Source organism: Chelonoidis abingdonii, chromosome 9, assembly GCF_003597395.2.
Source record: "Chelonoidis abingdonii isolate Lonesome George chromosome 9, CheloAbing_2.0, whole genome shotgun sequence".
In the NCBI taxonomy this organism is placed as follows: Eukaryota; Metazoa; Chordata; order Testudines; family Testudinidae; genus Chelonoidis; species Chelonoidis abingdonii.
In genome coordinates, this window is record NC_133777.1 from 33,199,044 (window position 1) to 33,225,063 (window position 26,020).

The 26,020-nt window shown below is 46.9% G+C and overlaps 1 protein-coding gene across 8 annotated transcripts in view; it reads right to left on the reverse strand.

Annotated features, from left to right (window-relative positions):
• Positions 1 to 23,652, reverse strand: part of TELO2 (telomere maintenance 2) — a 308,161-nt gene extending 284,509 nt beyond the window's left edge. For 2 of the 8 annotated variants that reach the window (XR_012656509.1, XM_075069352.1), the window contains exons 1-12: positions 23,491 to 23,605; positions 22,147 to 22,499; positions 20,937 to 21,214; positions 20,730 to 20,798; positions 18,739 to 18,886; positions 17,049 to 17,151; positions 15,962 to 16,030; positions 12,794 to 12,935; positions 10,361 to 10,497; positions 9,392 to 9,480; positions 8,151 to 8,261; positions 4,740 to 4,828 (exon numbers count right to left, since the gene is read on the reverse strand). Coding sequence is in view for 7 of the 8 variants with exons in the window: in XM_075069352.1 (XP_074925453.1) it covers positions 4,740 to 4,828; positions 8,151 to 8,261; positions 9,392 to 9,480; positions 10,361 to 10,497; positions 12,794 to 12,935; positions 15,962 to 16,030; positions 17,049 to 17,151; positions 18,739 to 18,886; positions 20,730 to 20,798; positions 20,937 to 21,214; positions 22,147 to 22,478 (1,567 nt within the window). In the remaining variant the exon portion in view is untranslated. Of the gene's footprint in view, positions 1 to 4,739; positions 4,829 to 8,150; positions 8,262 to 9,391; positions 9,481 to 10,360; positions 10,498 to 12,793; positions 12,936 to 15,961; positions 16,031 to 17,048; positions 17,152 to 18,738; positions 18,887 to 20,729; positions 20,799 to 20,936; positions 21,215 to 22,146; positions 22,500 to 23,447; positions 23,606 to 23,632 lie in introns of those variants that run through there. The other 6 variants (XM_032796879.2, XM_075069354.1, XM_075069353.1 and 3 more) reach the window with 6 other exon arrangements.
• Positions 23,653 to 26,020: the final 2,368 nt, after the last annotated feature.

The window sequence follows — 26,020 nt, forward strand, 5'->3', positions numbered from 1 at the left end:
GAGAAAGATAGATTACGTGATTTACAAGTGATAAGGCATAATAGTCAGAATTGGTTACAAAAGGGAAAAAAAAAATATAAACATGCAAGCCAATACCTTAGCTTTAACAAGGCTAGTATGTTTAAAAGCAAAAAGGTTTCTCTCACCCAAAAGTTTACAACGGTCTGTATTGGCTGGAAAACCTCCAGGCCAGTACCATTCCCTTCAGTTCAATGATGTCCTTTTGTCTTTCAAGGGAGAAGAGAGGTGTCTAGAGGCATTTTTCCCCCTTATAAATCTGACCCTTTGTACTGGAAAAGTCTTTGCTGGGTTATGGGGTCAGGCAGTTCCATGGCATAAGTGAGCTGCCAACTGTCTTTCAAGTTTATTGTAAATTTCTTATTCCCAACTCCCCTGCCGATGAATCTGTGATTAAGCATCAGAAGGGTAGCCGTGTTAATCTGTATCCACAAAAACAACGAGGAGTCTGGTGGCACCTTAAAGACTAAGGGCTTGTCTACACTGGCAATTAATAGCGCTGCAACTTTCTCAGTCAGGGGTGTGAAAAAACACCCCCCTGAGCACAGCAAGCTGCAGCGCTGTAAAGCACCAGTTGTAAACAATACCCCAGCGCTGGGAGCCACACCCTTGTTGGTGAGATTTTTTAAGAGCGACCACACGAGGCACATTAAAGTGCTACCACGGCAGCGCTTTAGCATTCCCCATGTAGACTAACCCTAACAGATTTATTTGGGCACGAGCTTTTGTGGATAAAACCCCCACTTCTTCTGATGCATCAAGTGAAAATTACAGATGCAGGCATAAATATACTGACACATGAAGAAAAGGGAGTTACCTTAAAAGTGGAGAACCAGTGTTGACAAGGCCAATTCGGTCAGGGTGGATGTGGTCCACTCCCAATAATTGATGAGGAGGTGTCAATACCAAGAGAGAGGGAGAATTGTTTTTATAGTTAGCCAGACACTCCTAGTTCCTACTCCAGTCCAAATTAATGGTGTTAAATCTGCAAATGAATTGTAGCTCTACAGTTTCCCTTTGAAGTCTGTTTCTGAAGGTTTTTTTGTTGAACAATGTGAGTAATGTCTGCTATGACTCTGCAAGGGGCATGTGACCAGTCCACATGACTCTGGACTCCATTTTGGGGGCATGTATTTTTCCACAAACTGGGCTGGGAACTGTTTTTGAAACAAAGGGTTCCCATCGTATTCTATGGCTATATAAGGCAGGAAGTGACAATCTATTGTTCTTCACTTACCCATAACTGAACACCTGACAGAAGCACCTAAAGAAAAAAAGACTTGGAATGGAGGAGAGGATCCCAGGCTGCAGAACAAATGCAGCTTATCCATTAAGAATCTGCAAGCCTGCTTGTATCATAAGGCAGGGTTAGAATTTGCTAATTCATATCCTATCTTTCTAGTATTTTAGGCTTAGTTTTCAGTTTATTTATTTACTAGATAATCTGCTTTGATCTGTTTGTTATCCTTAAAATCTCTCTTTTGGTCGTTAATAAAACTTGTTTATATTTTAACCTAAACCAGTGTGCCTTTAAGGAACAGGTCTGGGGAAAAATCTCAGCTTGGTTACCACAAATGTGCATATTTCTCTCCACATTGAGGGAGGGGAGGACATATTAATGAGCTTAAACTGTGCAGATCCCTGTACAGTACAAGACGACATAATTTTGGGTTTATACTACGAGGCAGGGAGGGGGTGCCTCAGGAGATGGGAAACTGGCTGGGGTCTGCTGTTTGTACTCAGCCCAGTCTGGGTGAGAGGCGCTACCTGCTGTCATGTTAGGTGATAAATGGCCTGGGTGAGGCTAGCTGTGTCCCCAACCTAGTTGTGTGTCTTAAAGAGATGCAGCAGTTCCCACAGCTTCCACATTGCACCCCAGGGGTGACAACCCCTCACACCCATATTCAGCGCCACTGCCCTAGACTCAGTTTCATGCAACCGAGCAATTCCCTCCTCATTCTCCTCACCCCTGGTGTGCCATACTCACCAAGGCTGGTGCTGAGAGTGATGCCGTGCACAAGCACTCCCAAGCAGAAGTGTCAATCAGCAAGTCTTGTTTAAAACTCTAGGGGAGTTCAGAAGGGAATTCAGAACCTTAACTTTCACTTTCTGTTGTGACTATAGGGACAATGGTACCTCTGTGTTTTATCTGTAGCTACTGCCATTGCAACCTTGAGGAGTTCCCCCTCCAAACTTGCAGAACGCCTGAGCCAGACAAGGAGGAGAAAGAAGAGGACTTGGGATCATATGGTCAGCGAGATCCTTCAAGCCACTGCTGCATTGGACAGTGAACACAGGGCCTGGAGAATTAATATTGCAGACTGTATGGAGATGGAAAGAGCAGACAGAAGAAAGGCCCAGGAGAGGGAGATGCATCAGGACATAATGGGATTTCTCTGGCTGCAAAACACAGGTGCTGCAGACTCCTGAAGACCTACAGGTTCAACAATCCCGGCCTGGACTCCCTTTGCAGTCCATAGAGAATTCTAGTATAGCACCTCCCTACATGCCCCCTCAACATTCCACATGGCATTAGGGGCCACATCCCTATCCCTACCTCTCCATGCCAGAGAACTTTAAGGACAACCAGAGCCTCATGTACACTGACCTGAGAGGACCAAGGTTGATGTACATGTAGCTAAAATAGATATGAATGTTCCTTCCCCTTCTTTAGGCTTTGTTTCATAAATTAAGGTTTTAATGTATTTGTTTTTAACTTGCACAGAATTGTTTTTGAAGTGTTTTCATTACTCAATAAAACTCTATTGTTTGGAAAATAATCCATCTTTATTAGTTCCCAACCTATGCTACATAATGCCTGGCAGCAGTAAAAGCACTACTTAGAAGTTATCGTGTCACAATGCACAAAACTCATAGGATCAGTGACACAGAGTAATCATCATAAATGCACAGCAAGCAGCACAAAATTAATAGGTTGTCAGTGTTATGTACACAGATCTACACCAATCACATCTCCCCAAACTGCAGGGCCAGGTAAAGCATGGACACCAGAACACATTACTGTGGCTCGCTGTTAAAGTGCTCTTGCAAAGCTTTCACGAGCCATATAGCTCTGCACTGAGCTCTTCTCATAGACTTTGTGTATGGCTGTTCAAACTCAGAAGACAGCAGCTCCACCTCCATTCTGGCAGTAACGTCACACCTTTTGCTTCACAGATTTTATGCAGGACACAGCAGGCAGCTACATCCATTGGGATATTTTTCTCGCTGAGATCCATTCTTCTGTCAGCACCCCTTCAGTTTTCCAAAAGCACACGCAACTGCCATGCTGCACCTGCTGTGCCATCAGTTGACTCTTTGGTGCTGTCGAGGTGGCTGGTGTACGGCTTCATGAGTAAGTGGTAGGCTGGGTCCCCCAGGATCACTGGCATTTCACGATCACCAGTGGTAATCCACCAGTCAGGAAAGAAAGTGCCTGCTTGTAGCTTTCCAAACAGTCCCATGTTCTTAAAGATGCATGCATCATGAACCTTACCTGGCCAGCAAAATGTCCGTGAAGTGTCCCTGGTGACCCACCAGCACATGCATAACCCTAGAAAAACAGCCCTTTCTGTTGATTTACTCTGTGGTAAGGTGGTTTGGTGCCAAAATTGATGATGCACACGCATCCCTATCGCTCCACCACAGTTCGGGAACCCCACTGCTGGAAATCCAACCATTATATCCTGCACATTGCTAAGTCTAACAGTCCTGCATAGCAGGAGACGATTAATGGCCCTGCACATGTGCATGACAATGGCCACCACAGTGGATTTCCCATTGACCACAGTTTCCATAGTGCAATCACCACTCACTTCTCCACTGTCAGTGCAGCTCTTGTTCTGGTGTCACTCCATTGGATGGCTGCGGCAAGCTTGCCACACAGATTGAGGAATGTGGCTTTGCGCATCTGAAAGTTCTGCAGCCACTGCTTGTCATCCCAAGCCTGCATTATGATGTGATCCTGCCAGTCAGTGCTCGTATCTCAGACCCAGAAGCAGCACTCCACCATTTGCACCTGCTCCGTGAATGCCACGAACAACCTTGAACATGGTTCTCGCTATGTCCCACAGCAATCTGCTCTTCAGCAAATCGTCATGTTCCTCGGAGCTCTTCTTGTGACTGCAAATACCCGAGTATCATGCATACTGTGCTTGCAATGCTTATGACAATAATGCATGCTACATGCTTTGGTCAGAGATGGTGGACAGCAACAAGCCCCAGGCAGGTTCTTTGCGTTTTCAAAATAGGCATGAAAATGATAGGATAAAGATGGCATTACGGGGTGGAGAAAGTTGCATGATGGGAACTTGATCCTGCAGTAGCAGTCACCCTTGCACAATTTGTTTCTGCCCCACTGTGCACTGCCAAAACTTCCCAAAAAAGACAGAGCACTGGACTGTGACATACCTTCCCATGGTGCACTGCACATTGAAAAAAACACCCCAGGTGAGTATGCCCAGCATGGATGAAAGGAGCCAAGTATGCACACGTGCACAAGTGTGGTGGCTTTATGCCGACATAACTTGCATCAGCAAAAGTTTGTAGTGTAGACATGCCATTAGGAACTAACAATTCAATACTGGAACACCAATTTCCGAACTACCACAACTTTGACTCAACTAAACAAAACTAGCCTGTACCAGGAACCACCCCAGAACAGAGTAGGAGATGAGCATTTCCATGTGAAGATTCAATAGACTCTACCCAGAATTTCCTACCTTCAATACAGTCTCGGATATAGACAGGAACTTTCATTTTCTTCAGCTCTTTATCCTCTGACATGTCATAAGGAATGAGGTCATCATCACTGTGAAAGAAGCGTAGGCATGAATTAGTCCACGTGGATTTGACCATGTCACCTTCTCCTCCTTCATGCTAAATGGACAGACAGGGCACATTCTCCTCCCTCCTCAACTTTCCATCCTTACACCAAACAGAGGTTGCTCAGTACCCCAACCTACAAGGATCCAGCAGGCAAAGGAAGCATCAGTTATCAAGCGTTGAGGATGGTGAGATGGGTAGAGCTCTGCAAATCCATGAATATCCATGGACCATTACTGTGGATAGTGAAGTGGATGCGGATACAATCACGCAGGGCTCTAAAGATCCTTAACTGCTCTGCTGAAGAACAGGGAGGCATGTGAAATAGGTAAACCCTTTCATGCACTTCCCTAAACACATCAACTAGTGGAGCTCTGAGGCCAGTGGAAAGCAGAAACTATGTTACTGTAACGAGGGACAAATTGGTCAGGAAGAAGCCCTGCCTCTGTCTCCAGCGGAGCCAGGCCTGCGGCATCCAGCCTGCGCAGCAGGCCAAAGTTGAGGTTGATCAGCACCCGTTTCTCATGCCGCTTCCCATCCAGTGGCTCAGGCCCTGGGGACAGGGCCAGCATCCCCACCATAGCCTGGGCCGGCAGCACTGACCGCACTCCCAGCCCACTGGCTCTGGGGCAGCAGAGCCCTCCCCCAGCCACGGGGACTGGAGCGAGTCATTGTGGATAGTTCTCTGAAAACATCCACTCAATGTGCAGTGGCAGTCAAAAAAGCTAACAGAATGCTGGGAATAATTAAGAAAGGGATAGATAATAGGAGAGAAAATATCATGTCTCTATATAAATCCATGGTACGCCCACATCTTGAATACTGTGGGCAGATGTGGTTGCCCCATCTCAAAAAAGATATATTGGAATTGGAAAAGGTCCATAAAAGGGCAACAAAAATGATTAAGGGTATGGAACGGCTTCCGTATGAGGAGAGATTTATAAGACTGGGACTTTTCAGCCTGGAAAAGAGATGGCTAAGGGGAGATATTACTGAGATCTATAAAATCATGACTGGTGTAGAGAAAGTAGATAAAGAAGTGTTGTTTACTACTTCTTGAAACACAAGAACTAGGGGTCACCAAATGAAATTAACAGGCAGCAGGTTTAACACAAATAAAAGGAAGTATTTCTTCACACAACGCACAGTCAACCTGTGGAACTCCTTGCCAGAGGATGTTGTGAAGGCCAAGACCATAACAGAATTCAAAAAAAGAACTAGATAACTTCATGGAGGATAGGATACTGAGCTAGATGGACCTTTGGTCTGACCCAGTAGGGCCATTTTTATGTTCTATGTGGTCTTTCCATATTTTTGAGAGTCAGGATGCTCCCTCTGCTAATCCAGTTTCAGATCAGACACTGACATGCCTCACCAACAGAGCTGTTGACATCTTATCCTCCCACTACCCAAGCTGCTGATGGAGGCTCTTTTCACACAATGTACAGATCAGGACAACAGTGTTCTTCAGCTTACAGAATTTTCCCACAAGGGAATGAGATGCACAGGGCTTTGAACTGTATGCACTCACCCAGTGCCTCATGTGATGAGTGAGCAGCATGTAGGAATCGTTAAGAGGCAGGGCTCTAACTTCATTTCCCACATGAAGCGCTTTCCATTAAGAAAAAACAAAACTAGAAAAAAATTCCAGGATTTATTTCTTGGACACAGATGTTAGAGGGTTTTTCCGTAGCAGAGTAAAGCAACTAATCTGACAGACCAACTCTGACGCCTGATCTAGTGGTCAAATATGGGAAGATTCTATATGCAGCATGACCACAGTCTCTGAGGCACAATTTGGGGCAATGATGTACCAGTTCCCCCAATTTATAAAATGGGGATTGTAATAGTCACCCATGTCAGACAAGTGTTTGGGAGGTTTAATTTGTTTAATATTTATAGCGTGCTTTCAGATCCCCCTCTTCCCCCTCGCTCTCAAACCAGTTCCCCTGAGTGACAGAGATCAGCATTATGCTCATCACATTCAGGGGAATGTTTCTCATTGAAATAACCTTTTTAAACACCCCTGTGAAGCCTTTTCAGGGAAGGCTTTGATAAGATTGGTTAAAAGAGGTACTTGGAAGCCCCAGTGCGCTAGGCTTTCACACTCTTGCGCTACAGGCAGCAGAGATGGTTACAGTATGAGGCTAAGGAGCATGAGGTCACTGTGAAATTAAGTCCCTCTTTGATGCCCACAATTTAACAGGACCCTCCTCTTAGAGCAGTTCATGGACTCTCCTCACTCAGAATGGAGCCAATTCCATGCCACTTAAAACACCTCACTATTTCCAACCCCCCACCCCTTCTTAGTAAAAGGAAATGAAAGTGTATCCTTTAGAGAAGACTTGAATAGAAACTTACCAAGCATATGCACCCTGATTCAGGGGGGACTGTCAGTGGATAAAATTGTTCTAAGGTTCTAGACTCCCATTCAGCTCCACATCTTATTATGAACTGGCCAAAATAATAAATATACAGCACCAATATAGCCACTTCCATGGAAGGTTCTCAAGCATGTTACAAAGATACAGTCATTGACTCTCACAACCCCCTTGTGAGGTAGACAAGCCCTACTAGACAGAGACAGACAGAAGGGCCAATGGCTACAGATCTCAACTAGCCAAAACATGCAAGTGCTTCAGCTAGAGAGCATCTCCCCTGATTCAAGAATCTACGAGACTCAAGTGGCAAATATATTACCACCATATATGACAGACTAGAGCATGTCCAGTAATAAAATGGGCAGCCTGATAAACATATAAAGTCTGAAGGATGCAGTGGAATCGGGATAATCTGCAGGGCAATAGGTGTCTAAACAATTTAAGTGAAATAAACACAAGCAGCAAAACTACAAAGTAAGCCTGGAATGTTGATCTGCACTTAGCGCTCTAGAGCATCTAGAAGTGTCAGGTCCAGGTCAGAACACAACCGGGCCCACTCAGGCTTGGGTCAGCGCTCCTTCTCTGGCCCGTGGAGGGGCACCATGGTCACTGACATGCCCACTATGGCACTGCACGGAGCTGTTGCACACACCTCCCACTGGAGCAACATTATAGGTTTGGGGAGAAGGGCTGGGTTTGGCTGGGCTGGAAAACAACTTGGCCTCCTTGGGCTTGGGTTCAATTTGGGTGTAAAAATTAGGCATCAGCATACCTGTATCTGCAATTACCCTTTACACACAGCCTGGTTTGCTCCCTAGTTCAGATTGAGCAGTACAGCCCCTCACATACAGTCATCTTTCAAGGATCTGTCATTTACTTTTTATTTCAAATCAGCTTTTTGCTTACTAGTTTAGTTCTTGCATGTACCTGTCAAGCTCCAAATCAGATCCCTCCTCTGGCACTGCAGGGGCTGCTGGGTGTGGGTTCCCACTTGGTTTTGACACAGCTGTTGGTGTAGCAGATGGACTGTCATTCCTGCTGTTGGCAATGAGAAAGTGTCAAAGGCATAAAGTAACAAGGATCTTAAAAATCCATGCTCACAAGCAGGAGACTAGATTTTCCAAGGTAAAACCCCCCAATCCACACCCTCTATCTACAGTACGCACTGGAATCTCATTTCAGTGTGGGTTCACCTAGAATGGTCCAGCTATGAGGAGAAAAAGCTAAAGTAGCTGTACAGGTGTGGGGAGACGTCATGATGGAGGAAGAGTGGAGATGGCAGACAGCATGAGCTAGTTCCCTGGACTGCCACCTGAGCTTGTTTTAGTTCCTAACAAAGATTAAGACTGTGCTAATGGAGAGAATGCAAAACACTCTGGGTAAGAGCAGACAAACAGTCATCTCAGGGCAAAGGAAGTGTTGGCCTGTGTATTCTTAAGAGCTATGAAAACCATGAACAAATCAGGAGGCACTATTCAGTAGTGGTTAATGTACAAGAGAGTCAGGAGATCTGAGCTCTCCACACAGCTCTGACAGCAATTTGCCATGTAGCCTTGGGCACGTCACTTTCACCTCTTCACTTCTCAGTCACTATTTCTCTCTCATAGTAGCATTGAGAGGCTTCACTCACTAACCTCTGTAAAGTGCTCTGAGATCTTCAGACAGCAAATCCCATGGAAAGTCAGAGTATAGCCAGAAGTTAATGCTTTTGGACAGAAGTTAATACTGTATTTCAGTTGGCAATGGACAGGCTGTAGACACACAGCTTCCAGTTTACCCTGAGATACCCAAAGATTCCCCAGCCCATTTGGATCACTTCAAGGGCACCTGGAGTTACAAGAATCCCAAGGAAATGCAGCCATCAGACACACAATTCCAGACATGCTTCCATTTGACCTTTGAACTAAAAACCATGCTGGCTGCAGAGAGATAGCCAACTGTAATGCAGAGCACAGTGAAGATTACAGCAATTTACACCTTAGCGGATTCTAACAAATACAGACTTCCTGTCTTCAGAGCTAGGATTGTCTGTCTGGAGTTTACCATCCACTAAAGTGGAAGGATTATAATCAGAGGTAGGCTTTGTTTTCATAGCCTTTACTAAGAATGAATGATTTGCCTGGTATCTGTGCTCTAGGCAGATATATGGCTATGAATGGCAATCTCACCCAGCATTTGGCAGGTCAGTGACAGGGAGCTGTAGTAGGGCTGTCTGCTGGAGAGACTTTAGCTCTCTGGTCTCATCATCATCTTCATACTAGATATGCAAAATAGAAGTTACTGTATGGAGGCTTTTACGTCGATTAAATACAATAAATTTGCAGTTGAAGGTTATGAGAGCTCAGCACCTCTCAGAATTAGGCCTTAGTTTTTAAAACAGTGAACGATCAAATAATAAATGCATGTGGAGATTTGCAATCTCAGCTATATGCACCTTTCACACTGGGTTCATGACATACAAGTTATTGCTTGGTCAGATTTGGTCTCACTGTCATTTATAATCTTTAAAGCATTTAACAGGTCTGACGTCACAATGCAGCACTACAGCTCATGCTGTGCAAACAAAAATTAAGGTTCTCAAAGGCAAGTAAGGAGCTGTGGGATTTAATTCCCATTGAAATGAATGGGGATTGTGTGGCTAAATCCCCTACTCAGTCTTGAAAATCACAACCACCAGTGACTTTACACACCCTCCTTCTGGGTGTTCACCTGTTTTAGGACTCTAATCAACTCCCGCTTAAGGGGATTTCAGTGGGACACCTCCCATTGATCAGGTGCTGCATGATATAGAAATCGAGCAGTAGTTTTAATTTTGGAGCTGGCCATCATATTAGAGTTCTCCTTGACTCTGCCTGGCTGTGACCAAGTCCTCCTGAGGCATATGCTCTCTCTCTTACCACACACCCCCCTGCACCCCTCAGCTTGCCCCAGCCCACATACTCTATGCTGCCTTTGCATCTTTTCAATGCAATTCCATTTTGCAAACTGATAGACCCTCATTTTGAGGGGTACTGGTGCCCCTCTTCCACTCCAGAGAGTAGGGGTCAGCAATGACAGCAGCAACACAACCATTTGCTTTAAAGGGGACATTTCTCCCCATGCCTGCACAGCAGAGTCAGGCATCACTGTAATCTCACCTGGAATTTCAGGCAGGGCCCATCTGTAGTTATTCTGGAACTGATGCTTTCTGCCACTATCATTCCCAGACGCCGAACCCGTGGCAAGTTGCTGTCCAGGTGGCATTTCATCCCTCCCATCATGCTGGTGAGAAGCTCTGAAAGGACAAGCAGCACATGGCAGAGTAAGCACAACATCCCTGGCTAAGGCAGCTCCCAGATAGCAAACCCAGCTGAGAGCCCAAATCTTTAGCTACACACTCCAACTACAGGCAGAGAGACAGACAAAGGCCTGGGGGTGAAGGCTGGCACAGATTCTATACAGCAATTCTCTTTCTGAAGAGCTGTTTTCTTTCCCCCATCATGTCAGGAAGATATGCAACAGGGCTAGGTTTTGAAGCCAAAAACAATGGTACAAACACATCATACATTCTAGAATATTTGTTTTAATAAAAGAGTTTACCAAAAAAGTGCGTTAGGCCAAATTAATCCGAGGCATAAATCCAATGGCTTCAAAACTGCTATGACAGATGAAATGGGCTGACAGTGTTATTATGGAAATTGTATCCATTCTGCTCAGCGCAACAACCTGGAACTCACATAGGGAGGAATACTTCTCACCATGTGCCAGAGCTGTGACAGGTAGTTAAGTACCAGTGGCACATCTGAACCCATTGTTCGGAGTGGCAGCTGTCTTTCATCTCCCCAAATAGATTCTGACTGCTGACAGGTTGACCGTTATTCACCAATAAAAGCTTACATCTCTCTAACGTCAGCCAGTGAGAAATCTGATCATTCATTAACACACCATAGTTTGTATCTATACAAGGCCAGGCTTTAACAGAAGAATCTTGAGTTGGCTAGGATGAAATAAACTTGTTTTCTAATAAATAATAAATAGCACTTATGTTTTCAAAGAACTGCATGAAAGTTAATTCACCCTCAAGAGCCACCTGGGTGTAGGTAAATCATCATTTATTATTTGTATTGTGGTAGCACCAGAGGCCTTAGTCCTGAACCCAGACCCCATTGTGCTGGGCGCTGTTCAGACAGAGTGAAAAAATGGTCCCTGCGATCAGACAAGAGATAACAGGTTGATAGACAGACAGCCAGGGAGCACAAGCAAATAATGAGAGAGACCCGTCAGCATGATAGGCAGTGGTCTCAGCACATCAGCAGCCTGACCGTTGTCAGTAACTGTCTATGTAATTTTGTTATTTAACAAATATTAATGTAATTTACAAAGAGAAATAAGAGAGGACTTATCCAAAGTTACATAGTAAGTGTAAGGGCTGGGAACAGAATCAAGGAGTGTCTGACAGCACTACTGCTCCAACAGGTCCCCAGAAGTTCTTTCAGCACCTGGTTCTGAAACACCAGTGTCTGCTCTAACCACTAGGTAGCACTCCTTATCCTAAGCCAGACAGAACATACCAGGCTGAAGAGCAGCACAATGAAGAGCTCTGTCTCTGCCACACATACATCTAACGGGCTGAAATGAGTTAATCTACATTAGTTGCTGGGTTTAACAGAACGAGTCGTCACACAATGAGTAGAATCACACACACAATCAAGGTTTCCCACTCTAAAACAAAACATCTCTCTTTTGCCTTGCTATTGTGATATTATGCTATGATAATGTTCTATATTTCCACGCCCTCATAACCCATATCTGAATTAAAACAGACAAGATTATGGTTTAGGAGAAGGACACCAGTCCTGGCTAAGACTCGAGAATGGGTGTCCAAAGACCTGAGTTCCATTTCCTACTCTGTCACAGATCCTCTCTCCAGGACCTTGAGAGACAGGGAGGATCTGACGCGCCCAACTGCTCCTTCTCAAAATCTATGCACCCTATCTCATCACAGAAATGTTCTGAAAATTAACCAATCAATGATTCAAAATGCTATGAGGTCTTCAAAAGACGGTGCTACAGATGTTCCTATTGCTAGTCAGCATCTCTGACACTGAACTTTCATACTGGTGTTAACAAATTCTCATGTTTTCAGCAAGGCAGCCTTCCTAGCCTCCACAGAGTCCAAATCCAAAGCTTTGTTTCAAAATCATTTTGCACTATAAATACTCATATTGCAGGAGGAATAGATCACCTCATGATTTTCCAGACTTCAGAATTTGTGGCTTTCAGATACTAGGAGTTTAAGATAAGGTTCAACAGTGAAAAATGCACGGAGAAGACATTGGTTAGGACTGATCCTCTAGACACTTACACACATAAGCAGCGTCACTCACATGAACAGCCTCACTGAATTCAGTGGGACTACTCAAATGATCAGAGAGCTTGGGTATGTGTTTGTAGGATCAGGCCTGCAGGATGTGGAGACAATGGTTATGATTAGGGGCTTCAAAGACAGAGGGCTAAAGATGGGAAAAGTTAGAATCCAACGGAGGGAAGAAGACCTCTTTGTTCTCTCTGCTCCTTCCCTCCTCCCTCACCTTGTCCGTTGCTCTCTATTTCAGGCTCCTTCAGGTGGGAGAGGCAGATCAGGATGGCCTTGCTAACATACAGTTGTTGCTCAACTGGAGAGTGTTTCACAGCACTGCTGCTGCCCCAGGTCTCCAGGAGTTCTTTCAGCACCTGGTTCATAAGTTTACAACATTAGCTACATGGAGTGGGTCTGTGCTACATCTCTCACAAACACATGCCACACCCTCAACCAACCAGGTGGCCTAAGGACTACTCTACCCAGCACTCAGCATAATCAGTCCCTGTAAAGTGTAGTGGCCTCTTGCCCGGCTGCAGAGCTCCTGCTCTCCACTGAGAGAATTTCTGAAGCAAGGATCCTGAATTCCATGACATACTGGTGCCACCGGCTGGAAATTCCATGTCAGCTCTGGGTAAATTAAATAATGGCGGTTTTAAATTCAACAGGACAATGGCTAAAGCAGTCAGTGCAGAAAGCCTGGGGTTATTGATTTTTACATTACATTCTATTTATTTTATGCTTACCCCAAAAAAAACTTCCAATGTGCTGAGACTTGAGCAGTAGTGAGGTGAAGCGTCCCCTCCCCTTTGTGTACAGGGCAGGGGTGACAAATTTTTTGGTAGGGAAAGGAACTTTAACACCTAGTTCCCTAAACTAGTAACCAGCAGCCTCTCTGCTATCTGCATTCTCCATCAAACACACAGGACTGATCTCTGATGCCCAACATTCCAGTCACAGCCAAATGGAGGTCAGGCTGTCATGGACATTGCTATATATTAACTGACCAAAATCACAGTTATGCAACTCAGTGAAAAGAAGGAAGTGGAACAAAACAGTCTAAGAGATAACAGCAGTTACAAGAGGGGAAAACCAATTCCCCCACATCACAGCAGAATCTCTCTGGATGAGAATAACCAGACATCGCTCCCTTCAGAGCCAATCACCAGTGCTTCATGTGGTGATCAAGAATGTTTTAAAGCAGTAAGGGGTACTCCTTCACACAGAATCGTAGCTCACTGCCCAAGTTGGCTAAAATTATTTTACTTGATTTGCTACCGTCTGAAGGAAAACATTTTAAAAACACTTAAATCATAGAACTGGAAGAGACCTCAAGAGGTCATCTAGTCCAGTCCCCTGCACTCACAGGACTAAGTATTATCCAGACCAGGGATCTCAAACTCAAATCATCATGAGGGCCACATGAGGACTGGTACTGAGGGCCACATCACTGAAACTTTTTCATACAAAAGTCATGAGGAATGATGGGCTAAGAGACATTGGCCGTGAGCATGCACTGAACCTCACAGAAGGCAGCTGGCAGCACCTTTCAGCCTCAGGTCACAGCCCAGAACCACAAGGGGCTGGGACACAGGTGTTGAATCTCCCTCCCCTTGGATCATCTCTCTGTTAGAGCTTCGTGTGGAGCTGAGATGCCTTCTCCTCTCACTGAAATCAGTGGGATCTCAGGGTGCTTATCACCTTTCAGAACAGGCTCGCAATGCACATTCATTGCAACAAAGCCCTGAAGCCAAGGGAATGACAGGTCTGATTCAAATCACGCCACAGATGCCCAAACAAACAACCCACTCTCCCAGACCTCTCCTAGTTAGTCCCGCTCTGGGTCTTCCTGTGCATCCTGGCTCCTGTTTATCTCTGCTAGACTGTAAGCTGTTTGAGGTCTTACCAAGCTCGTTACTGGCACCTAATGAAAAAAGGGGTATTACCATAGCCAAAAGAGGTATCTAGTGACACTTCAGTACATGCCTGGCCCCTTTCCTGCCTCTTCCCACCCCTTCCTAGTCCCCATTCCAACCTCTTCCCCAAAGTCCCTGCCCCTATTCCAACCCCTTCCCCAAATCCCCACCCCGGCCCCGCCTCTTCTCTGCCTCCTCCCCTGAGCGTGGAGGTAGGCGGAGAGTGCGGACGAGGAAATGCAGCCCATGGGGTGCATGTTTGAGACCTCTGATCTAGACCATCCCTGATAGGTGTTTATCCAACCTGCTCTTAAAAATTCCCCAATGATGGAGATTCCATAACCTCCCTAGGCAATTTATTCCAGTGCTTAACCACTCTGACAGTTACGAAGTTTTCCCTAATGTCCAACCTAAACCGTCCTTGCTGCAATTTAAGCCCATTGCTTCTTGTCCTATCCTCAAAGGTTAAGAACAATTTTTCTCCCTCCTCCTTGAAACAACCTTTTATGTACTCGAAAACGTATGTCCCCTCTCAGTCTTCTCTTCTCCAGACTAAACAAGCCCAGTTTTTTCAATCTTCCCCCATAGGTCATGTTTTCTAGACCTTTAGTCCAGAAAAGATCAACAAAAATGATTTTCTCCAATTTGTCCACTTCTTTCCTGAAATGTGGCACCCAGAATTGGACACAATACTCCAGCTGTGGCCTAATCAATGAGAAGTAGAGCAGAAGAATTACTTCTCATGTCTTACTTACAATATTCCTGCTAATACATGAACTAAAAAGAAGAGCTAAGAGGAGTTTAGTATAAGAAGGGCTTATTAGAAACAAGAAAATTATTTTTAGCCTTTCATTTGGTGGCTTCCCAATCAGACCCCAGAGTGAGTTCTCTGCTGTTGTGCCCTGGAAAATGAGGATGATCTTACAGTCAGAGCAAAGGGCTGGGTCTGAGGACTCCTAGGTTCTACTTCCAACTGTCATTGACTCGCTCTCTTTGGATAAGTCACTTCAAATCACTTCTCCCCCAAATCTATAAAAAAATGGGATTGATAAAACTAAACTACTTCACAAGGGAGTTGTGAGGCTTGGGGATCCACAGATGTGAGATGCTACAGAAGTACAGTGTATCATAAGAAGCTCTGGGAGGACCATGGCCTGTTTAAGTGGGAAGGCAACTCGTCCTTCCTTTTGAGCCACATTTCCTTCCTTTTCTATTCCCCCTACCCTCTCAGAGTTCCCTGGTGGCCATGTTACTACTTTTCTAGAGATGAGATATGAGGACTTCTCTGCTACACTTTGAATGAGGCGATGCAGCTCTGCCCAGGACCTCCATGGGGGCATTCTTTATCACCCCATTCACACAGGTGACCCTCATTATCAGCTTCATCAAACAGCCTGAAGCACCACAGATAGTGAGACAAAATGAGGGTTCAGGAGAAAAAATTCAAACCTAAATATATATATCATTGAAGGTACCTAACTTACTTTGATCAATAAGTAACGTCGAAGGCTGTCTAGGGCCAGGTATCCAAGGAGGTTCTGCAGCACTGCAGTCTACAATGAAAAGAATAAGATTAGTTATACTGAGCAGAAAGTTATCAATCAGCAAGGACTTTACACACTCACACCCTCTCCCCTTCTACCTCACCCCCCATTCCGAGTGATTTGATCAGAATGGTCAGGGAAAGACTGCAGAGTTTATGCAAACCCACAGCGCTCCTAGGAAAATTAGTTAGAGCATGTTGTTCTGCCTGGCTATTTCAGTGCCCAAATTATTTTAGATCACACAGTTTCAGGGATATCTATGGCACCCAAGAGAGGGTTCCTTCTAGTAAAAACCCCACTGAACCAACCCATGCACAGCAAGTCTTATTTAAAATATTGCTCCTACTATTAAATAAAAGGAACGTGAAGTCAGGGAACCTTGTCCTTCCCTTCACTAAAGTCTTGTGCCTCTCTCTCACACACAATCTAATTAATGATCAAGATGCTCCAGAACATAAGGCAGAACACAATCTTCACATTCTACACCCTCATGGGCTCTAGTGCTCACCCACTGCCCTGTTTCACTTCCACATCATTTCTCTCCAACCTCTGAGAGCACAGATAATTCCAAATCAAACTCCGAGCTGCTCCAGTGCACTTCTCCTCCCTGTCCTCTTGGGGAAAGGTCACACTTGCTCCCAGCCTCTTCCCCTGGATTCTAAATGGGATCAGAGCCTCTAGCTCCCCAGACTGCCAATGTCACATGCAAATCCTCCCTTGGTTCTCTGGAGAAAAGGTGACAACACTGCTGATCACCACAGATTGACCTACAAGGCAGAATACAAACCTAGTGTCTTGAAAGGAACCACCTGGTCTGCCTTACTGGACAGGGAGAAGGTATAGCAATCTTCAGCTGAGGCCCAAGTATATGTGAGGAGTATGGAATCTGAGGAAACGCTTCAGAATAAAGCCCACGACCAGAGACCTGGAGCTTACCTGGACAAGAATTCAGCACTTTGAAAAACATTGGCCTTCCTAACAGCTAGGAGGGCTCACATTCCCCATATTGACACAGCAGAACCCTTACCGCATAGCTGTACTGCTGGAGTAGTAGTTTCTGGGTCACCACAAACTGAGCTTTCTTGTTTTTCACAACCAGATTCCCCAGCAATCGTGACAAGACATCCGCCCTAGCAAGACAGGTCAGCAGCAAAGTATCAGGTATCCATTTAGCTGAACTGCTTCAGGCTGATTTCAATCAGATCATGATTTTGTAAGTGGCTGCCCATTTGCAATCTAATCAAAAGTCGTAGATCACTCAAACAACTTCCATGTAGTGCTACCACACAACTACAAAAGTGATTAATGTAGCAAAAAGATCTAGTGCTGTTTGAAATGGTGTTGAAGGATTACCAGTGAAGGAATCCCCAGCTATTCCAGTCCCAACCTTTCCCAGGAAGTAGCACCAGGTGAAATGATGGTGCACAGGCCAAGATCCTTCAAGAAATAATGTACTGGTGTTCATACACCTGAGGGAATTCAGAGCCAAACACATAAAAATTATTTGCAGAATTTTAAAATATTGTGCACAATTCTGCAAATTTTGTCAATAACTAAATGTGGCTCCAGAATGGCAGTGGGGAGCACAGGCCACTGGCTGCACTGAGATGGGAGATCACCCTGAAGGCCCCACACCTCTTCCAGTACAGGCACTCGGCAGCGAGGCTGCACCTGATCCCGACACAGTGCAAGTGCTGGGCCTGCCCCAGAAACACCTTGGAGCCCTGCCCCTCTGTGCCAGGTGCACCAGGTATGGCTGGGCAGGCTCAGCCCAGCAGGATCTAAGCGTGGAGGGATCCAGCTATGTGGTGAGAGGTTTCTGTGTGCGGGTAGCTCAGTGGGAGATCTGGATGCACCGGGGCTCACTGGGGAGTTCAGGGGCAATAGGACTCTGCAGGGGATCCAGGTGATGGTGGTTGGGCTCAGTGGTAGGGTCTAGGTGTGGCAAAATGGGGCCTGGCGGGGGTGGAGGCTCAGTGTGTGGGGGGGGTCCGGGTGCTGGGGAGGGGGCTTCCAGGTGCAAATGGTTGGGGCTCAGTGGGGTGGGGGCTTATTGGACGGGTCCAGGTGTAGGGAGATAGGGCTTGTCAGGGTGAGGGTTCGATAGGCCTGCTTAATGGGGGATCATTAGCTGCTGCCTTAGGGACACCACATGCCAGGCTCCTGCTTCCCCCCTTGCTTCCCTTATCCCCTTCTTCTCCATCCCCCTCCCGTCACTCCCACATCCCTCTCCCCCTGCCCTATTCCACCCCCCTTCCTTTCCCACTGCCTTTTCCCACCACCACCCTTACCCTGGCCCACTGTGGGCACTCATTGTTCCACAGAAAATAGGAAGGCTCCAAGCACACAGAAGGGGAGCGCAACTGGCACTAGTACCCAGCAGGTTGTGTTCCGCAGCAGTCAGCGGAGCCCCAGACACAGCAGCGCTGGGCAGCTCTGCATTTGCAGAACTGGGGGTGGTGGCAGTGCCATGTAACCCCGAATGTCCCAGCATGAAACCCCATGTGCCCCCCATGCCTCACCTTTGTTTGGGGAGCGATCTCCCCCCACAAAAAACTGCATACATGACCACCAGCTTCCCTGCTGTTTCTGCAGGGAAAAGCAGGAAATCTGCAGGGAGGCTGTTTTCTGCAGGAACACAGTCCCGCAGAATTCCCCCAGGAGTAAGGTGTAGCTAGAACAACTACTTCCCTCTCCCCCAAATCTTGATTTCTTACCCTGGTGCTTTCTGAACAAAGCCGCAAACCACTGCTTCTATCCAACGATCTGGCACACACTCGACCAGTCGCCAGCAAATCCTCTGCCAGATGCAGTCCACCTTGGTGAGATCCATTAGGCGTGGCACCAACACCTTCAGAATTTCTTCTGTATTGAGAGAGAACAAAAGGAAGCTCATTGATTACAGGCAGCTGGGGTAATAGCCCACAGCATAGTCCATGTGGATAGTTTGCAAAAATCAAGCTGCTTATAGAGATAAACATGAAGACAATGCCATTTCCAACACAAGTTTGCGCCCAATGATTCAGCACCTACAACACACAATTCTTCTCACAGGTATGCCCTACCTGCAGGTTCACCTGGGCTTTCACTTGTAGCCCTAGTAGCTGACACACTGGCAGACCAGGTGTCAGCTCATACCAAGGCACATAGGTCTCCACTGAACACTGATAAATACATAGCTGGAATCAGTCTGGTTCACCTGTGGTTTGTATTGTTCAAATAAGTATTAGAATTATAAAAATGTGTTTAGTGTTTAGACTATGAAATGATTGTAAGTTGCTGCATGCATTAATCTCATTTATAATATCTATGTGCCATATTATAAGGTAAAAGTGTTTGCTCTGTAACTGTAAATCACGGGGCAGAAAAGCAGCATTAAGAAGCGTGAAATACTAGTTTCCCCACAGGAAATGTTATCTTATTCCCAACACCAGACAAATTATTGTGGAACATCAGAGGACAAAATACTTTGTTGATTGCTCCCCTGTCCAACCCCTCATGAAGAGGAGACATGCAAGTGAATTGTTCCCAACAGCTGAATTTGCAACTTGAAGCAGAAGGGGTGGGGAGGAATAAAAAGTCCTAACAAAGAGGAACTGTATCTTTTATGCTGCTTGGGCTTTGAGGGGCAAGGATTACTAAGCATAAGCAAAAGATACCCAGGGCTTGGCCGGGGTTAGCCCCAAAAGGACATATAGATCTTGCTTATTACAGAAGCTTCTATTACTTTTTGAAACTTGAGATTGGAACTCATTTGTGTGTATATACATTTATCTCTTTTAAACCTTGTAAATAACTCTTATTTCCTTTTTCTAGTTAATTTTTAGATATAGTCAATCCTCTAATAAACTAAGAGGTGTCTTTGGTGTGAGACCTAAGGAGAAATCTTTGGGACTGGGAGTAACCTGAATATTGTGATTTTTGGTGTAAGGAACCATCTATCACAAAGGAAGGCTTTCCTGGGCGACAAGATAGATCACAGTACCCAAGAGGACTATCTGTGGCTCCATGTTAAGGCTGTTATAGTGCTTGAAGAGTTTACACTTGATCATTGGCTGGTGAAATCTAAGTATAGAACTCACAACTATTTTGGGGTTTGTACCCTGCTTCTTAACAGTCTGCCCTGAGGTTGGTACCCACACACTCTTGAGCCACTGCAGGACAGCTTGACAGTAGCTTCCAGGAATCCCTTGTTGAAGTAGGAGATTGGAACGCCTTCCTTAACTTCCCCATCTGTTACATGCTACTGCACATGAGGAGCAGCCTTCACCTGCTCCAAAATGCTAAGTGAAACCAAAATGAAGGATCATCACATTCACAGCCTCTTATCTAGGGGCTGCGATTTTTAACTCATTGGTGTTTACAATGCATTTTCAGAACCTCAGATGGAAGGTACTAGGGAAGTAAAATGCCCAGGACAGCAGGGCTCCTGAAAGACTAGCGTTCTTGTTGACTCTTCGGAGAAGGAGAATGGAACACACTCAGATCAGCCACAGGGAGAGAGAGAGAGATAGGTAACAGACACATAGCTGGGATACCTCAGAAAGGAGAGAAAGCCATGTCTACAAATTGTAGGCAACATCCCAGGCCACGAATGAACGTACCCTCAACCTCCCTCTTTTAGTGACCACCCTATTACAATCACTGTTCCTTGTTGATGTAATTCTATCATATCCTTTAGCCCAAAACCATATTACAAGGCACTCACCTCGTCTCCCATGCATGCATACCTTCCCCAGCACTTGAGACACGAAGGAGATAGAACAGTCTAAGCCATCTGTGGTATAATGAGACATGTTTAATGAAACACTTAGATTGCCTGCCATCAACATCTTCCTAGAGGCAGATTATCAGGATACCTCCCCTTGTACGGTTTCACTCTCTCAGTGCAGCAGTAGTTGGTCTGCAATCTCACCTCTCAGTGAGTCAGAGATCCTCTGCAACACTTGGATGATTTCAGTAGCCAGCAGAGGGAAATAGTTTTGTGGGAAGAATATAGGCAGGTTATTCCCCTGGAGCTTGTTGCACAAGTGGTCAGGCAGACACACAACCTTGTTGAGGAGGGTCTCTTGAAACGTAGGTAAACCAGCCTGTGCCTGCTGATGACAGACCTCCCACATCAGAGCCGACATGCCTCCCGTCTGCAGAAACTGTTCCAGGATGCTAATGACCTTCATCAGGCAAAAGCTGGGACTGGAAAGAAATAAGAATGCCCCCTCCCCCTTTTAATTAATGAGGAAGAAGACAAATGAGAATTATAGAACTGGAAGGGACCTTGAGAAGTCATCCACTTCAGTCCCCTGCACTCATGGCAGAACTAATTATCTAGACCATTCCTGCTCTTAAAAATCTCCAATGACAGAGTGGCAATCATGCCACTTTCTGCTGTGATCCCATCAATCACACACAGTGCCACAATGCACCAGATAGTAATTTAAGATTAGCAGTGAAACAACACTCTATCCCTACAGCTCCTTCTGCCTGTGACTCTCACCGCACTTTACACGCATTTACGAATTCAGCCTCACTACCCTCATGGTAGGTGTGGAAGAAGCATAATTTTCCCATTTGCAAAACAGGGAAAAATGAAGCACCGAGAGCTGAAATGACCATCTCAAGGCAACACAGTAAGTCAATGGCAGAGCTGGGAACAGAAGTCAGGTCTCCTGGCTCCCCTGTGTTTTAACCACATTATAATCTTTCTATCAATGTAGTTATATGCCTTCTACCCTTGGTCCCTGAATCGTGGCCAGGATGCCCAAGCCAGGAATCATCAGGACCACCTTGAACATTCCCCTTTTATGCTTTGATATGAAAAGACCTCTCTATGCTCACAGCTGAGCCTGGGGATTTGATTACAGTGCACTCATTCTTTCACATCATTACAAATATTGCAATCTGTAGTATAGGCAGGCCAGTGCCCATACTCAACACCCAGATTAAAGCATGGGAAATGACCACAGAGTTAGCATTATGCATGGACGAGGCTACAAACAGGTCTTTTCACCACTAAACTGAAGCCATGTTTACCAGATCATCTGACTAGGTTGGAATTGTAGTTTGAAGGAGGCATCACGTTTACATGCTTTTAGTGCTAAAAAATACGAGGCTGAAGCCAGGCTTACCCCATAGAAATGATGGAGTCCAGCAGAACCAGAAAGACTTGGTCAGCTGGCCCTTCCAAGAAAAAGCTATCCCATAATTCCTTTTGCTGATCAGAGGTAAGAAGTTCTATCCAATCTGGACTCAGGTTACTGACAAGACCTCGCAGAAAGGCAGAAAAATGCACACGGGTAAATTCTTCCCTCTCCTTCAGGGGGGCTTGGTTTTCAGTTCCACCTAGGTAGCACTTAATTGTGCCAAGCGCCTCTGAGATCTGGACTCCATTCCTGGAAGAGGAAAGGATGTTGATAGCTTCTCGGACCACATGTCCGACTTCAAAAGGCTCGGGATCCATTCGGTAAAGTCACGTCTGGAACTGATCAAACAAAGGGGAAAATGAAAAAGAGAATGATGGTGCCCCGACACCTGACTACTGCAATCCCTCTGAAAGGGCACTCTGTTTAGCCTGCAGACAAGTCAGCCGAGCCACCAGTGGGCGTTTCCCCACATCACAAAACTCGCACATAAATTGTCAGGTCTGCAGGCCTCTGCTCAGCACTGGAGGATTATTAGTTAATTATTATTATAATTTATTTGTATTGCAGTAGCACTTCAGAGAAGAGCCTTGAAAATTAAATATCCGTGAACCGTTTATGTGGATCGGATGCACATGTATCGACATAGGGCTCTACTTAAGATCCCCTGTCGTATACTAGGGCTCATAATTTGACTGAGATCAGAGCCGCATGGCACTAGGTGCTGTACACACAAATGGAGCCTCAGAATGCTATGTGTTGTTTGCACAGGAGCTGAGATCAGCTCTTGTGGAGCTAGGTGCTGTACACAAACACATAGGGCCTGAGGACATTAGGCACAGGGCACGCACACACATGCTCTCAGGGTGCCAGCTGCTGTGCACACACACAGGGGCTGACCAAGATCTGGGCTCCAATGTGCTAGGCCTTTACGCACACACACACGACCTCAAAGCACAAGGGACCCCTCCTTTCCTGCCCCCAACCCACATCCTAAGGGTGCAGATGCTGTGCACACAGGGCCTGTCATTGCACACGCATACATACAGGCCCACCACTGCACACACTCACTGGAGCCCACGGTACTGCACGCACACAAGGCCCATGGCACTACATGCTGCACATACACAGGGGAACACACACAGGGCACAGTTCACACACATGGACACGGGGCCTGCGGCGCTAGGTGCCGCGCGCGCACACACGGGGGTGGGGGGGGACTGGCGTTAAGCGCCGCACACACAGGGCCTACAGCGCCACGTACTGCAGGGACACAGGCGCGCGCACACCGTGAGGGGCGGTCCCGGTCGCAGGCGCTCGCAGCCCGCCTACCCCGCTCTCCAGTGGCGCCGGCCGGGGTCCGCGGGGAGCAGGGGCAGGAACGGGGCCAGCAGAACCCAGGCCCAGCGCGAGGCTCGAGCTGGGGCAGGGCGCCGCGATATGTCTCCCCCCCGCAACCCCTTTACAGACTCACCCTCCGGCCCGCGCGCTCTTCCCGCCGACACCTTCTCGCTCTGTCACCCAGCCTCAGATTCGCCACACACCCACCTCCGGTCCAGGCCTGTCGAATCTACTGAGCCAGCGCCACAGGCAATGGTTGAAATGCCCCGTCTTAAAGAGACAGTAACACATGTGACTGGGGAACGTCTGCTCCTCCCGCCCCCGGGCTGCAGGTGTTCCCACTCCGTGCAGGGCTGCATTAACCTTTTGTGGGCCCAGCGCCAAACACTGATGGGCCCCCATGAGGACAATGCAGCATGGCACGGAGAGTGAGCGGCCCCACTCTGCCCAGCCCGCTGCAAGGGCGCTATTTACAAACCAGCCATTACCCGACACACGATGTTCTGCCCAGCCCTGAGCTGCCAGCGTGCCCCTTCCCCTCGAGGGTAGGCCCATGCCACACCACAGAGCCGCTCCCCCACCTAACACTGGAACAACCCTCCAATTCCTTATGGCCAGAGCCCCCACCCTCTATGCCTAGTGCCACCCCGAGACCCTGCCACAAATGCCTGCACACCACCATTCCTACCCAGGGCCCCCCTGCCCACAGCCCCACCACAACTGCCCAGCTCCCCACACAGAACCACAACTCTCTATTGTCCCAACGCACAGATTTTCCCTGCCCCAGCCCTCCAGACACTGACTCCCCCACACCCTACCTGCCAGCCCTGCTGAGAGGCAACTGTCTGCCAAGCTGAGCTCCCAGGGCAGGGAATTGCTCTAGTCCCTCAGGAGTGGTGCTATCAGCCAGGCCAGGGCCTGCCCCAGCCGGGCTCCCTCAGGACCCACTTGCCTGGAGAAGCCCAGTCAAGCCCTCCACACTCTCCCCTTAACTGGCCGACACTGGCCAGGCTTCTGGACCAGTCCCAGGCAGCTCAGCTCCAGAGAGAAAGGTGGGGCCTCACAGGTGGTGGGAAGCAGAGACTGCCCGGAGCCACCGGTGCACTGGGCTCTGGCCAGGGGGCAAAGAGAAGCCAGGGGGTGAAGAGGAGCCTTCAAGCAGGCAGGCCAAAAAGAGCAAGGGGGGTGGCTGGGAGGGGAAGTCACAGCGGGATCTCAGGGCACAGTGCAAGCGGAGCAGGCTCGGACTCCTTCTGACCATGGTCCCAACTCCATGGCACCATTGTAAACCCGACACTGCCTCCACACACTCACTATTCACCCCACATGGGGGTCTCCCCCATACCACTCCTACCCTGTGGTGTCTCCTGACCAAAGCCAAGTCCCGAGAGCTTACAGCGGCGCTACTAGGAAGCTTGTTCAAGACATGTCACAGCACCCGGGCTGGGGGGGGGGATACTGATCTTGGCCCCAGGACTGGAAAAGGCAAAGGTGTAATAAGCAACATGCAGACTAGCCCAGAATTAGCCCCTGGGATTTCTTTATTCCTAGCAACTCTGCTGCAGGGGGCAGTACCCATGGTGGAAACATGTGCTAGCCTGAGGCTGTATGTTTACATGCCCTTATGTGGATGGGTTGTATTAGCTGGCCTACATCATGTGTAGCATGTGATCTGGAGTGGAACCTGCATGCTTACACCTGTTGCCACTTGGTCAGGGCTGCAGTGTGTTCTTGGATTTCCATCTCCTAGCTGCAAAGGAGATATTGTGTTGCCTGTTCCTGCCTCTTTACACTGCTCTTCTTCCTGGGCTCCTGTCCCACGCCACTGTGCCTTAATGCAGCACCTTGGAGCAGGCTGTCACCCAGCATCAGGTGTATTTGACTCCCTCCCACATTTGCCTAGGGCAGTTAGTGGGATGTGACAACATACAGAATGAGACTGTCCACCACACTTTTTTTTTTTTTTTTTTTGCAAATTTAGGTTTTTACTGAATGTCACGGGCTTGTCAGCTCAATTGATCTTTAGCCACAAACAGCCCTCCAATACTGCCCCACTGGCTGTCTCTCACTGCTGTCTTGGCAGGATGCAAAGGGAAGAGTAGGGGTCTCACTACAGACTCTGACCCATAGTAGCAGAAATTCAGGGGTTGCATCAGCCTCTTTTGAAACTAGTACCCATGTGACATGCCCTCTGGTACAATAATGCTGGGAGGAATCTCTGATCAAGCCTTCCAGACTGTAGCTGAAGCACCAGGGGAGTAGAAGAGAAGAAAAATGCAGTTCAAGCTTTATTTTTACCGTGTGCATGCACTGGCTTCATGACACAATCACTGTTCTCTAGCTCAAATTAATTCCATTACTGTCCCTTTTGATCAGCCAGCTGCCAGTGCAGTAACATGAAGCTCATACTTTCCAGGATTAAATGGAAAAGATTTTATCTTAACATTTAAAATAAAAGGAGCTGTTAAGAGTTGCTTCCTCTATATACAATGTACAGGTGAAGTCAATAGTCTACAGGGAA